The sequence below is a fragment of the Lytechinus pictus genome, chromosome 6 (genome assembly GCF_037042905.1).
Source record: "Lytechinus pictus isolate F3 Inbred chromosome 6, Lp3.0, whole genome shotgun sequence".
In the NCBI taxonomy this organism is placed as follows: domain Eukaryota; kingdom Metazoa; phylum Echinodermata; class Echinoidea; order Temnopleuroida; family Toxopneustidae; genus Lytechinus; species Lytechinus pictus.
The window spans coordinates 18912483-18927803 of NC_087250.1; the positions used below are offsets into that span (position 1 = coordinate 18912483).

A 15321-nucleotide genomic window follows, 5' to 3' on the forward strand; every position below is an offset into this window, starting at 1 on the left:
AAAAAGAGAAAAATCCAACAAGCATAACACTGAAAATTTCATCAAAATCGGATGTAAAATAAGAAAGTTATGACATTTTAAAGTTTCGCTTAATTTCACAAAACATTTATATGCACATCCTGGTCGGTATGCAAATGAGGAGACTGATGATGTCATCCACTCACTATTTCTTTTGTATTTTATTATATGAAATATTCTAATTTTCTCCTCATTGCCAAGTGAAACAACGATTAATTCCTTCCTAAACACGTGGAATTAGCATTGTTTAATATTATATGGTTCAGTCAAGTTGGTCTGTATTGTCAAATTTGTAAAACATGAAATATTGTATAATTCAAACAATAAAAAACAAAAGAAATAGTGAGTGATGGACATCATCGACTGACTCATTTGCATGTCACTGAGTTGTGCATATCACTGTTTTGTAAAAAATAAGGGAAACTTTAAAATGCCATAACTTTCTTATTTTACATCTGATTTTGATGAAATTTTCAGCGTTTTGCAAGTCTGATTTTTCTCTATTTATTCAAATCAACATTTTTCTGGGGTGGACTTGACCTTTAAAAGATGCACTTAATGTGATACCTAAAGCATTTATTTTTTTACCAAGGTCAACTTTATAACTGATGAGACGAAATCACAGATTAAGTCTAACTCAATAGGGTGTTTATTTGATTTTGGTTAATTAGTTTCAATGGTTGTCTGTGTAAAGAGTTGTTATGATGCATTCCTGTCCCTCTTTGCTTAGGTGACCATGTGGGAAGTCATTTCCCCACCCACAATGAAGTGCACCGGTCCGTGGTAGATGCCTTTGTCCCATGTCAAGGATAGCTGTGGGTGGAAGGTTCCATTAGACAATACGGGGGTCATGGTTGAGGGGTTATGGATAGCAAGTTATCTGATGGGGCTTTTTTTTATTTTGTTATCAACTTAGCAACTTGGGCGAAATAAAAATTACTGCTTTATTTAATTGTTAGTAGTGCATGAAGGCGGAAATATATTAGCCTACATGTTGTTGCATGTCTTTATGAAGCCACTGCTCCCAAAACACCACGAGTTCAGATCTGACACAAAATGTTTTTATTAATACGAGGACATGGTAAAAAAATGAGCCAGTTGGTACAAAGAGGCTCACTTCTGTAATATAATGATCTTTTTTTTATTGATAATGAATATATGGAATATATAATGGGAACATATTTAAAATGTATTTGTTTTTAATTGACATGACACGAAATCATTATTAGAGGAGATATACCCCTGGGGGCCGTTTCATAAAGCTGTTTGTAAGTTGAGAGCGACTTTAAGAATGACTGGTGAACCTTTCTTACGCGCTTAACCATTGCCAATGAATATACCATTTTCCACAAGAAAAGATAACCAGTCGTTCTTAAAGTTGTTCTTAACTTACGAACAGCTTTATGAAACACCCACCAGTTTCGAAGCATAAAAAACCTAATAAAATCACCCCAGTTATTTAAGTATCTAAACATGTGTTTCTTGACCTTGATGGGTCCGAAAAAGAACTTAACCATGGTCACATCAGGCGGCCATGCACACGCAAAGCGTATACATGTACGAAACTGGATGCGTGTATCTGTCTCCGGCCTTCTTTCGGCTTTCTTTTTTTTTTTTCTTTCTTTTCTTAATTTCTTTCCTCATTTATTCTCTCTTCCACCTTTAACCCTTTTCTACACCTAAAGATTCTCTCTTTCTGTCTCTCTCTCTATATATATCTCCTTTTATGTTTTGATTCTCCTTTCATTTCCTTGTACTTTTCCTTTACATTTCTTTTTGTTTCTCAATGTTGTTCTTCCTTCCTTCGGCTTGCTATCTTTCTTTTTTACATACGCAGCGTGACGATTCCAGCAAGCTGCTCACCAGCGCATGACGTCATTTTTATTCTCTTTAATAGTTTCCTTACTTCGGGTCTGATTTACTTCGTTCGAAATCGAAAACAAATCAACATTGGATTTCTACAATGTAAATACAATATGCCTTTGAAAACCTGATTACATATAAAATACAATAATTTCATTCCGAAGTGCCTACTACAGGCAGAGCTGCTCTTACTTAATATCACAGCTGCTGGGCGTTGTCTAACCCTGGCTCAATGCTCAGGCTTGCCTTCGGAGGTGAAACTTTTGTATATCGGGCGATACAGAGGTTGATAGTGCTTGGAAATGAAATATCTTGGATCCTCTCATGAGGCTATTCGAAACGGATATAAAACCCCAGTTCAGATCTGAGCAGCGGTCGTCTCCCAAACAAGGGTTTGACGTAATGACAACCATGCAGGCATCAAGTAACAAATTAATTTTTAGTCATCTATGTCTGAAATATCTTATTTTCACTGACTGTAGGCCTATACCCACCAACACAATGTAAAACTTTGAAAATAGGGTTCATTTCAAGCTAGGAGATCTATAGTTGACATTTCTTTCAATTTCATATATTTTAAATTAAAAATGCTCAAATATAATGGGCGATTAAACTTCTTATCTTGACTTTGAAAAAATATATTAATAATTTTTGGTACCATTCAGCTTGAAGCCAAGGAAAGTTTTATTGAACTTCTATTAATCTCGTTTTATGACGTCTTTGAAATCTGTGACTGTTCAGAGCTTAGGATTTTAGTCACACTTCCAAAATTACAGTTAGAGAGGGAGACATTTCATATACATCTTTTTGGTCTTTGAGTTTTCCTTCTATGAGTAATCAATACACATTCACAATAGGTATTGCCAAATACAGATTTTCAGTTTCCTTTGTATACGATCCTGGGGTGGGGGGTACTCAGTATAAATGTATGATATGCATGTGCCGCGGTTGAGATCCCCTTTTTCAGCCTAAATTTCCATTCCAGAGCATCACTAATTTAGGCAGCCATATATAGAGATTCCCAATTTTGCCCATTCCAGGGACCCTCAAATTTGTAATTTCTCGCTCCAGAGAGTGCCTGTCATGATCTATTCAGTCGGTCAGAGCGGCGAGCCCTTGTGTCTGCCCGCCGAAGCTCCACGCGCCCGCAGCTAGCTTACGCTGGCCCGAATCCATAGTATGAATCTAGCAAGACGTACGTGCTCGCGTTCTTTACCGAATTCGCCAACGATCTAATGATTTCCGGAGACCCCCGTGTTTTATGCAGTCCATTCCAGAGCATTGCATTTTTAGCAATCGTTGATCCAAGAGCCGCTCCGGAGACCCTAATTTTAAGACCAAGATCTAGTTCCAGAGCCCTCTTTTTTCGAGTTGGCGCGGCACATAGGTATCATGTTATAATTCTAGTACCCCCCCCCCCCTTCTTCCCCCAGTATACAATGTGTGTACATGCCGGTATTTGTCAAATTCATTTCAACATCTCTAGAACCTATAGCTATAGTATATAGTTAAACTAGAACTATTAGCTATAGGCCTACTGTGAATTTTGACTTGTACTTGATTCTCAAGCATTACAAGTTTATTATGCAAGATGTGTAGTCTGTAGAGACTCAATATTTTGCATGGGAAAATGTATATGATATTCGTAGATCTCTGTATAATAGATGAGTTTCTGCACTCTCTCCACTCCCTTGGGATCATTCCAACAAGAGTTCTAAGACTCAATTGCCAGGCATACTGCATGTGTGGGTGATTCCATGGGCAATAAAACTTTCTTTTTGTCAATGATAAAGTTAAAGTGGGTAGTACCCAACCAAAAATGATTGAGTACGGGTGAATTAAAGGTGAAAATGATGTGTGTCGTACGGGACCCGCAAATGTCCTGTACGATGCGCAATATTTTCACCCCTAATTCACCAATGGAAAACATATGTTTTTTGGTTGTTATATTTTTACACGACTATCCAGTAGTACTTTCATATTACCACCAGACAAATTGAAGCTCCTCGTTTGTTTGGACAACAGGTTGAAAAGCGTTGTGAAAACGGCTGATTTTTTTAGCATGGAATTGCCCATATAGATTTTTACATCCTACCAGGTACCTATTTAACACCTGGGTGGAGAGTGGCAAAGTGTGGATTGACGCCTTGCCAATGGACATTTTTCTTTATCTGTAGTTCCTGCTTTTTGCTGTAAAAAGAAAACTCTGGCACCAGTTTTGTGCAACAGGGTCCAGGTGTTTAAAGGCGCTTGGTGCATTTTTGGAATTAATAGTGCCTGATACTAATTCACCTCAACTGGTTGGATTTATACTTAGCCTAATGTCATTGTTTTTTGTCCTTCTTACAGAAAGAGAAGTACCACACTCATCTAGCCGTGCTGTACTTGGACCAGGTCCTGAAGATGAAGGCTAGTCCAGACACAGTACCTCGATTAGACCTGGACCTGGCTCGGTCCAAGCTGCGGCATTTACTCCAGGACTCTTCCATCTATCGGGTCCAGCTCATCCTGGGGAAGGTCAAGGAGACGGATATGTACGCAGAATGTGCAATACTCTATGGAAAGGTAATAACAAATAATGCACGTCATCAAGGGCATTAGTAACAATTATACGCACTGCGTATATGCAGAATATCCAATACTCCATAGAAATGTACTATATAATGCAAATATTACACATCAAGGGCTTTAGTAAGAATTATGCACACTATGTATACAGAATGCCCAATACTGTATAGAAAGTTATGAATATTCAAATACATGTAAATACACATCAGTGAGGGCGTAAGAATTATGGGCACTACGTGTGTAGAATGTATAGTACTCTATGGAAAGATATATACAAAAATGATGCATGTCAGTGAGGGCACTCGTATAAATTATAGCACAAGGTACCTTGGAATAATTCTATTATGAGGCATAGCTGAGAGAGCTTTTGGACTGCTTCATCATCATCAGTGTCATCATCATCAGTGTCATCATCAGTATCATCATCATCAGTGCCATCATCATCATCATCAGTGTCATCATCATCATCTGTGTCATCATCATCATCATCATCAATGTCATTTTCATCATCATCATCATCAGTGTCATCATCATCAGTGTCATCATCACCATCATCATCATCATCAGTGTCATCATCTTCATCATCATCATCATCATCATCATCAGTGTCATCATCTTCATCATCATCATCACCATCATCATCAGTGTAATCATCACTTTTCTATAATCATCCCTATCATCATCACTTTCCTGCTTTCCCCCTCACCTTCAAACAAGTTGCAATTCTCATCAGGGGCCCATTTGGTAAAGAGTTACAAGTATGGTAACATCGCCATTATGGCAACTACCTTTGAAACGTAAATAATTAAAATTCACTTCATTTATACTAGCGCCATCAGATACAAAGCGCATTAAAGAAAGAAAGAAAGAATAGCAGAAACATGAATTGGCAGTATAAAACACAAGAAAAATAACTGTCAAATTATGAACATTATATGGAAACCGTACAGAAAATGAGAATAGGTATGTTTTGAGAGATTTCTTAAATGAGGAAAGTGTAATAATAATAATAATAATAGTATATAGCGTTTAGAGTGCACCTTCTATCTAGTTTCCTAATCAGAGGCGCAGAGGGAATTATTACTCAGAAGGAGGGGGGGAGTGTTATTTGAAATATGATGAGAATAGATATGTGTCTTAAGGTTGACTTTGAATGACTCCATAGACTTGGCATTGTGTATTGTTGAAATGATTGTGATTGGTCGATGAGCTCTGTTCCAGTGGTAGTTACCATAATAGCAAAGTTACATCATGGGCCCCGTCTTATAAAGAGTTACGATTGATCCGATCAATCATAACTCTATGGAAATCCATCAGTGTCATAAATTTTTTCTACGAAAAATTTGCACCATGTCCTTTGTATGCAAAGAGAAGCGCAATGAATTTTCAAGAAAACAATGAATGCATGAATATACATCATAGCTAAAAAATGTTTTGAACAAACATGTATAATAGATGTTGACGTTGCTGGCCGTCCATAGTTGCAATTGATCGGATCAATTGTAACTCTTTGTAAGACCGGGCCCAGGTATATCTCACTATGAAGCAGGTACCAAATCATCATAATCATGATGATAATCATGTTGTCACTATCATTTTCATCATTACAATGTGTTTATTGTTATTTTGCTCGTCTTTTCTGACCGTTCAGCTCGAGGAGCACGACAAAGCTCTTCGGATCCTGGTTCACAAACTCCAGGACTACGGAGCAGCAGAGAACTACTGTGTGGTTAATTCCAAGGACCAGGACCAGGCCTACAGGAGGAGACTGTTCCAGCTCCTACTCACTGTGTACCTGGACCCGATGGAAGGGTGAGTACTAGCATCACCAAGGGCCTAGTCCAAATGCCTCTGTTTCCTAGAATGCAGATTTTGCATTCTTCAAAAGTGGGAGAAGAATGAAAATGCAAGTGTTTACATATACATGCACAAGTATACAATGGAGAGCTTAATATGTATGTAATATTTTGTGCCACAGTCAAAATATATGGCAAAGCAATTGCCAGTTGTAAAAGTCTTTTTTTTTATAGTAAATTGTTTTATTTACACACATAAGTATACAACTGAAACCTTATATATATTCCAGTGACACGTTTAAAACATATGATAAAGCAATCGTGAATGATGAAAATCTGCATTAGAAAATGTGAGTATGTTTAAATATACACACACAAGTATACAACACAGAGCTCATATAGTATTCGGTGACATGTTGATGTCAAATGATAAAGTATTGGCGTGAAAATCTTTGAAAAATAAATAGTCCTTCTGCATCACTCCTTTCCTTTTAGCAAGCCGCCTATCTCCTATTCCACACACTCCCCCCAGGCGTACTAAATGGGTAAATGGTAGGAAGCAATTCCAAGGAGGCTTGAGCACCTATTCAGGGTAGCTGTGGTAAAATCAGCTTAATACTGTAGTATGCAGCACTTAGAAGCATTGTATTAAGCACTTTATAAATGTTTTATATTATTACTATCATTATTTTAACCCTTGTGTTGGCTGAGTTGGTAGAGCATCCGTGTAACAACCAGGAGTTAATGTACCGGTTGCATCAGACTAAAAGGCATTATAAGATGGGAGCTGCTGCTTACCTGTTTTGTGTTCAGCACTGAAGGGATATACATGTGTAGGCGCTGCTTAGTGACCGCCGGGCCCACGATCAATTGACCAAAATGAAATTCCTGAGTATCTCTATTTCAGATTTCTATTTGAAACAATAAAATCTTTCATTTCCATTTTATTTCTTTTTGTTAATGCAGTAAAAAGGATTCTCTTCTTGCTCCTGCTATGAATCTACTGAACAGTCCGGACGCTGATTTTGACACAGTCAGGGTAAGTTCACTCATCATGATGATTTATAGAGGTTTGGGAAATGCTTTTAACGCTATACCAGGCCGGGCTTTTTTGGTGTTAGAAAACCGGGGGAGGGTTGAATCAATACCCCTTGAGATCTCGGCTGCCAATCGCGAGAATGCCGTGAAAATTGGCATGATAATAGTGTGAGATGTCATCTACAAGGCTGTATGGTTAATTTTTCCAAAAGAAATATTTATTTTTTTATATGAATTCTGCTAATTTTTGCATAAATCATACTTATTGCTCTAATTCACTAAAAAAAGCTTCTAGAATGCAAATTTTTTTTGTATAAATATTCTTTATATCATTGCTAACAATTACAAATGAAAACGAAATCCTGGTTTGAAAAGAAAAAGGACCTTTTGTTTTTTGCCAAATTTATAGCAGAACCTTTTTGATGCATAATCATGCTCTAATCAATTAATTTCAGCTTAGAGATGTTTGGGAAATGCTTTTAAAGCTTAGAACCTGTAGTTACGGCGAATATTGATATCATGAGAAAGTCTTTAAAGCAAATACGAACCAGGAGCCACCTCGAGTCCTCATCAGCTACTCATATCGTGGGGCCATTCCATAAAGCTTTTTAAGTTACAAGCGACTGGTGATCCTTTCTTTTGGTAAATTATATTCACCATTAATGTTCATTGGTGATTACGAAGTGCGTAAGAAAGGATCACCAGTCATTCTTAAAGTCGCTCTTAACTTACGAACAACTTTATGAAACTCCCACCTGGCCAGTATCCTAACCCATAACGCATCAATCTCGACAACGTAGTCTTGTAATATAAACCCACTTTAACGGTGACACCTTAAATCACTACTCATTACATTCATACTGCAATAGTTATGAAATCAAGTAGCTGTAAACAAGTTCTTTCCTGTAGAGAAATTTTAGTTTCTATACAGGGCGCGACAAACCCACTTGCCCGGGGCAAGTGAAAATGACGTGCGGGCAAGCATTTCTCAAAGTCAATTGCCCGATCGGGCAAGTGGTTGTTTTGAAAATGAAAAAGATGAATTGACAGTAAAGTTTAATAATTTTTTGATAAATTGCAATTATCGGCCAATTATCTCTCATACAATGTCATACCAGTAAAAAAACAGTGGAAACATGTCAAATCAGCGCCAATTTACCGACAAAAGGCGCCAATTTATCGCCAGCGGTCCCGTTCGTTGGAGGCTGCCATCTTACTTTCTAAACTACAATGTGCGCATGCGCTACTAATCAACGAAGCTAGCTGGGGAAACCCCTCTGTCGCCCTCTGAGCGCATGTACGGACGTACACGAGCGATCAAGCCAGCCGAGTCTCGAGCTAGATCGCGCTGAATGCATGCAAGCTTCGGACTGACTCGGCCAGGACCAGACGTCCCGTATTTTATTCATTTCTAAAACATTTTAGTTTTTTTTTTATTTTAAAAATATATAAAAAACCACCAAATATCATTAGGATTTTTGTTATATGATTGGATTGTTTTTATTTGCTTAAAGTTTGAACTTTTTCCTCTTTCTTTCTTTTCTATCCTTCTATCTTAATTTTTCCTTCTTGCCCTTTTTTGTTACATACATGTATCTATTTTTATTTTCCTGATCCTTTCTCTCTCTCTCTGTTCATTTTCTTTCTTTCCTTCTTTCTCCTACTTGCCTTCTTTATTACATTTCCTTTTTTTTGTTTCCTTCATACCTTCTCCCTTCCACTCATTTTTATTTACGTTCTATCTCTCCTTCCATTATTTCTTTTTTTTTCATTCTGGCCTCCCTTCATTCTTCCCTCCTTTCTTTCATTATATATCATTTTGTCCTCATTCTTTTCCCTAAATACTTTCTTTCCCTTTCTTCCTTCCTTCCTGTTTTCTTCTTTCTTTGTTTCTTTCTTTCCAAGAATGAAGGAAAATTTTCTTTCCTCCTCCTTTTTTCTTACTTTCTCTTCTTTGTTTTTCTCTTCTTTGTTTTGACTTTCACACATTTATACATCTTCCCTTTTCTTTTTTTTTTCTTTCTATATTCAATTCAAAGAATGACAGAAACCTTTTTATCTATTTTTATTCTCTCATCCTTTTATTAGAAGTTTCTTATATTTTTATTATTTCCTTCATTTTCCCCTTCATTTTTTCTTTCTTTCTTCTCAATTCATCTCTTTTCTTTCTCTCCTTCATTCTTTCGTTCACCCTCCCTTCCAATTCTGTACTTTTTTCACAAGTCTAACACTGTGTAGCCTTCTTTCTTGATCTTTTTTTTTGTCGATTGTCCCGTATTTCATTTTGTGAAATCTGGTCACCCTGGCCAGGACTCGGCTTCAACTTCAAACCAAATAAACAATGAGTCATCAGACTAAAATAGGCGACTTTTGTCGTCGTGATCGGCGACCAGAACAACTTGAACAAGAGTCAAGAAATGCCATGGGCAGCGCCAGTAAATCGAGTTCAGCCAGGACAGAAAAGAATACTTAAGAGCAAAAGAATTTTTGAAAAAAAATCGGGCAAGCAGTTTTTTCTATCGGGCAAGTGAATTTTTTTATCACTTGCCCAACAGGGCAAGTGATGAATTTTTTTTTTGTAGAGGCCTGTCTATACATATGAGGTTATAGGCATACATGTATTTATTCTCTAAATTATTGATGGTTATGAGAGGTACATTTTAAGACCAAGCTATTTATCTACACAAGCAATGTTTCTGGTAAATTCTCCCAATATGCATGCCACTATTCCAATTCAGTACTACATGTAGGTTATATGAATGTGTGTGTGCGTGCCAACAGTTGTGATGTGTATGATATGAAATAAAAACCTGTTTTATTGGAAAAAGACCCAACACTTTGCTGGAATGCCATGCTTATTTTTGTTGATTTTTTCTTCGGCAATTATACATTTTTACAAGAATAATTTGGGACACATTCTTTTTATTCATACCCACAATACTTGGGTAGTCATTTTATTTGATTCTGTTTAAACTCAATTTTAGATTGATACAAAAAATAGTTAGCATCTTCAAATTATATGTATACTGGAAAATTGAGGGTTTCACAAGCATTAGTTTAATAGCATCATGGCTCATCATAAACTTATTATCATTATGTGACTTGCTTGCATACATACATTGACAAGATCTTGTGTTATTGATTGTATGATTGTACAGATTGTATATATTGTAAACAATTCAAACATTTTAAGCCATATCCAACTTTTTTTAATTACAATGTTAAAAAATTCAGGTGAGAACTTGGAAAGTATGCACTACATTTGTGGTTTCATGCAGGTAAAATGGCAAATGCAGATTAAAAACCATAAGTTTTAGATCAATGCAGGCTATGATCTCTCTGAGACCAAAAATTCAAGGCATAAAGAGCAACTACAACATAAAAAACCTTTAAGTTTTACCATTAATTACAATTTCATACTTGTTTTGCTAATTTCTCCGCAGTTAAACTTTATTTTCCATGAGTCTTTGGCAACTATTTTTTTTCATTTATACAGAGAGAATCTTGGGTTGTCATTTGATGGGATTCTGTGCAAACACATTTTGCTATCGTCACAACTGGCATTTATCTGTAAGATTGAAAGATAGCACAGTTCTCCTGTTGCAAGTACATTAATTTCTCTAATTTGATTGTATTATTTTAAAAATTGTTTCAGGTTCTGCAACTTTTACCCGAGACCTGGTCCGTCGGTCTCATCTCTCGCTTCCTCTCCGAGGCGATCCGCTCCAGCACTCACGGCAGCCGAATGTCCCGCGTGGAACACACCCTGACCCGGAGCGAGAACCTACACCTACGAAGCGAGATCGTCCACAACAGCCGCTGCCTCATTCCAATGAACGAGGATCAGACGTGTCAAGTCTGCCAGAGGCCGTTCAGCGAGCCAACGTTTGTGCGGTATCCGAACGGGGTCATCACGCATACGCAGTGCGCGAGGAATAAAGCGGTGTGTCCGGTGACGGGAAGGCTGTTCAGTACGCGGAAGGAGTCGACGTGATGAAGGTTGACCCGATACAAGTGCTCTGTGAGACTGTGAACTCTGAATGTTCCACTTTGTAGGTTAGGAGGATTTTATTTTGCACAAATGGTCAGGAGTTTTCACTGTTTTAAGCTTTTAAAAGAACTCTTTTAAGCTTTTAAAACTGTTCAAAGCTTTTAAAATTCCTGCATCATATTGACTTGGAACAAATTTGTCAGCAAAAATTGCCGATAAGATGCTTGGGTCAGCAGATATTATTCAACACCAGAGCTCAACACAAACTGCCGAAAGTATATCATATTTTCTAGTTCAATATTGGACTTCAACAACCAATATGTCCTTTCTTAGTTCTATGTATAAATTTAGATATTGGTATAGGCTTATTATAGATAAAATTTACAAAATTCCAATGTTATGAACATTGAAAATTGGCATTCTAGATGACCAGATGTAAGTTTCTTTATGTAAATATTATTAACAGTAATCACATCAAAGTGCAATTGATACATGCATTTTAGTGAAAAATGTGTGTATTTACAAGTTTCTTGACCAGACTATTTTCATAAATTATAAAACGCGTTATTTTTTAGTACCGGTATATTTAAATGTGTTATCAAGAATAACCAACTACCTTTGACTTGAAAGTCAAAGTCTGATAATTCGGTGGATTCACAATACGGTGCGCCACTTATCGGTTGTAAGGGACAGGCCAAAATTTGCAATGCATCATGGTAAAAAGTCGACATCTGTTGAGCACGCACTAGTGCATGTATGTGATTATGCTGCGGTGGCCGACGTGGCTTGGCTGGCGTGCATGATATTATGCTGCTTACCAGGATCCAATAGGTGGGAGAGAAATTTGCTGCATATTTAGACCGTTTTTGGTGAATTCTTCCTCTGCTTTTGCCATATGGTTTTCGTTTTTGAAGCATCGCAGTCACATTACAGTACACTAGCACCTTGCGCTGCCTCCACCTGTTGACCCCATAGTTGGAAATTGGCCTGTACGTTGCAACCAATAGATGGTGCACCGTATTGTGAAACCACCGAATAAGCAGGCCTGGTGATGGGAAATCATATGATCAAAAATGGACTTTAAAAAAATACAGTCAATGATTTTTACTTGCTATTAAACCTTCCAACATTTTTGCATCTGACTTGCTCAGAGCAATTTTTTTTCATTGAAAAATAACTGACATTGTTCCATGAAACACTTAACAGATTTCTATATGTTTTGAAATACATACATGTATGGGTTTTTTTTTTCAAATGAGAAAAAAAACCTTTGAGCCCATTGTTTATTTTCTTTTCCTCTTAACCCTTTGAACCTGAACCACGAACGCGCATGTACCCTAAAAGCCGGAATACCGGCTTCAAGTCATGTGATTAAAAAAGCAAGAGTTTTAGATATCAGGTGACCTTCTAAAAATGTCATTTTAGAGATATTCAGTGGATAACTTCAATTTGTAATTTCGTCAACGATTGGCTTTCATTTGTAAGGTTTTAGCACAAAAAATGACCCAAATATACTACCCTACAAAGGAGGCTCGTGCGATAATACATGGCAAGTCGTATATGGACTATGCGTAAGCTATTTATAAATATTAATTCCGTCAAACCAATGATTTTGAGACAAAATTTGAGATTATTGTTTGTACGATAAGCTGCACAACATCAGCTGGGCCAGCAGACCTGCCAACCAGTATGTTTTTGGCGTATTTAGTACGTTTTTGCAACCAAAATACGGCAGTACGTAAAAAACATGTTTAAATGTTTGTTTTTTTCATCTGCAAGAGCAGTGCGCATTTTAGCTTGCATGCAGCTTGAGCGCAGCGATGAGCGAGTGTGCCACACATTTTATTATGAAATACACTTTTTGGGGAAAAATACACATTTTTATCACAGAATACAATTTTTCATTCCCAGAGGTTGGCAGGTCTGGGCCAGGTCAGGTACCGGTACCAGCGGAGTAAGGTGCTGCTGGCATGGTTGGACTTGAATCATGAGAATAGGAGATCATTTATTTCAAATGTCATGTTTTTCTTCATTTGCCGATAATCTTGATATCTGCAAATAATGCAGGGTAAGGGTCATGACCATCCTAAACAATTCAGGGTTCAAAGGGTTAATATATACTGGAATAGGAAAGAAATATATTGGGGGATTAAAAAGATGTACTTAATGGATGGGAAAGCGGTGTAGATTACCAACTTATTCATATTTAATATCTAAGACCCAAATTCACAAAAGACGTTTAAACGGCTGCATAGTTTTTTTTAAGTGTGTTAACACTGATAATAATCCAATAATGGAGGATGTGCAGGTGCGCACTTGGGGAACTCGTGCACATCATTTGTAACCTACCATCCCACAACCAATAAGTCGCCAGGTAAGGTTTTCTGCAAAAAGCGAAAATAGTAATTCAGTCTCCAAATACCAAAAATATGCTTAGCTGCAAGAGCAATTTTTCTTCTTCATACTTAAAAAATTTGAGGTAATGAAATTGAATAAAAGAAAGGATACAAGAGATTTTTGGACACTTTGGAAGTTTCCAAGATTACAGTGTGGAGATCTTATGCTTGAGTGAACCCCAAACTTCAAACCTTGTTTTCTCCCTATCTTTTGCAACTCTCGCTGAGTTTCCTCTGCATTCAATCAAGTACTTGTGATGGTTATTGTTGGTCAATGTTAACAAATTATATATCATTTTTAAAGCTTAGGAAGTGAATTTTTCAAGCTCCATAAATATCTCGATATTCATTTTGGTCGACTACTTGTTGGTTTGGGGAAGGCAGGTCACAGTTAGTGAACTTGAAAATATATGAGTGGGTTTTGTACCCTCTTAGTGTAACCTCTTTTGTTAATTTGGGTCCTAAATTTATTGTTCAATTATTTTGTTTTCCATGCAACTCATACATAGAAATGTATCTTATGTTTAGATGTTAATACATATATTTATACTACTTGGGAATATGGGGTTCTTTACAGAATGTGGAGGAATACTTCATTTAAAGAATTATGTCTAAATAAATGACAAAGACTATATGTATTTTTTTCAAGTGTCTGATTTTTTTTTTGTATTTCCTCTCTCTCAAATGGCATTTTCAGAGAGCAAGAATAAGCATATATCTGCCATAGCATTGATTCATCATCCCATGGCAACTTGTTATGAAGAAATCACTGAGCCTTGTCCATTGAAGAGTTGCTCTTAATCTGAAAAATATATCTTGACCTTGGGAAGCAAAGCTAAATCCAGGGTAATAAAAATAGAGCGCCTCTGAATTTCTAGATAGATGGCGCTATTTATATAAAGGATGATATCCAACATACATACACCTCCCTGAGGAAAATTCTGTGACATAACCTGTCACTTTATATTAAAAATTCAGAACTTTCTCATAGTTTGTCCGATTTTATCAAAACTTTCCATTTACTTGTCTCATTTTTTTTCATCAGATGATTTTTTTTATTTGGGCTGGATTCCCCTTTAAGGATGACATCTACCATGCATACACTCTCTCCGAGGAAAATACCATGAAATAATCAACCCTTTTTTTTGTACACCTGGCCCATATTTTCCTTTGACTTTATATTAAAAGCCATGATAAATTGGGAGTATCGCAATTATTTCACAGCAACAGATCATATCAAGAATGTTTCACATACAGTGGTGCTCAAAAGTTAATGAACCCTACCAGAAAATGTACTTATTTCACCCTTAGCGTGCCACTGACACATTTTTGTGCAATTTTCTCTTTTTTCAAAACAACAAAGCCTCTTGTGTTGTGTATGTTGATTAATTTCCAGTCAATTACACAAGGCAAGGCTTGAACATATTTTCCTAAACTTCAAACAGAAAATCGACTAATTTCGACAAAAAATTATAATATGGCACCTCAAGAGTTAAAGTGTTATAAGTTCTGCCATGTTTTAGATATTTCACTGGGAAGTCAGGTGAGCATTGTAGTGTTGTCGTCTATATTCAACACTCGGCATGAAGGAGTGCATTTTGTGGTGGGGTTCACTAACTTTGGAGCTCTTTTGGGGGTCGGCCATTTAGTC

The 15321-nt window shown here is 36.9% G+C and overlaps 1 protein-coding gene across 1 annotated transcript; it reads left to right on the top strand.

The window, feature by feature from the left end:
* The first annotated feature begins 3330 nt into the window (after window positions 1-3330).
* LOC129262863 (transforming growth factor-beta receptor-associated protein 1-like) lies at window positions 3331-14304 on the top strand. The gene is made up of 5 exons (XM_064100460.1): window positions 3331-3336; window positions 4231-4446; window positions 6101-6261; window positions 7212-7284; window positions 10939-14304. The coding sequence occupies exons 1-5, from the start codon at window positions 3331-3333 to the stop codon at window positions 11275-11277; spliced, it is 795 nt and encodes a 264-aa protein (XP_063956530.1). The 3' UTR covers window positions 11278-14304.
* The last annotated feature ends 1017 nt before the right edge of the window (window positions 14305-15321 follow it).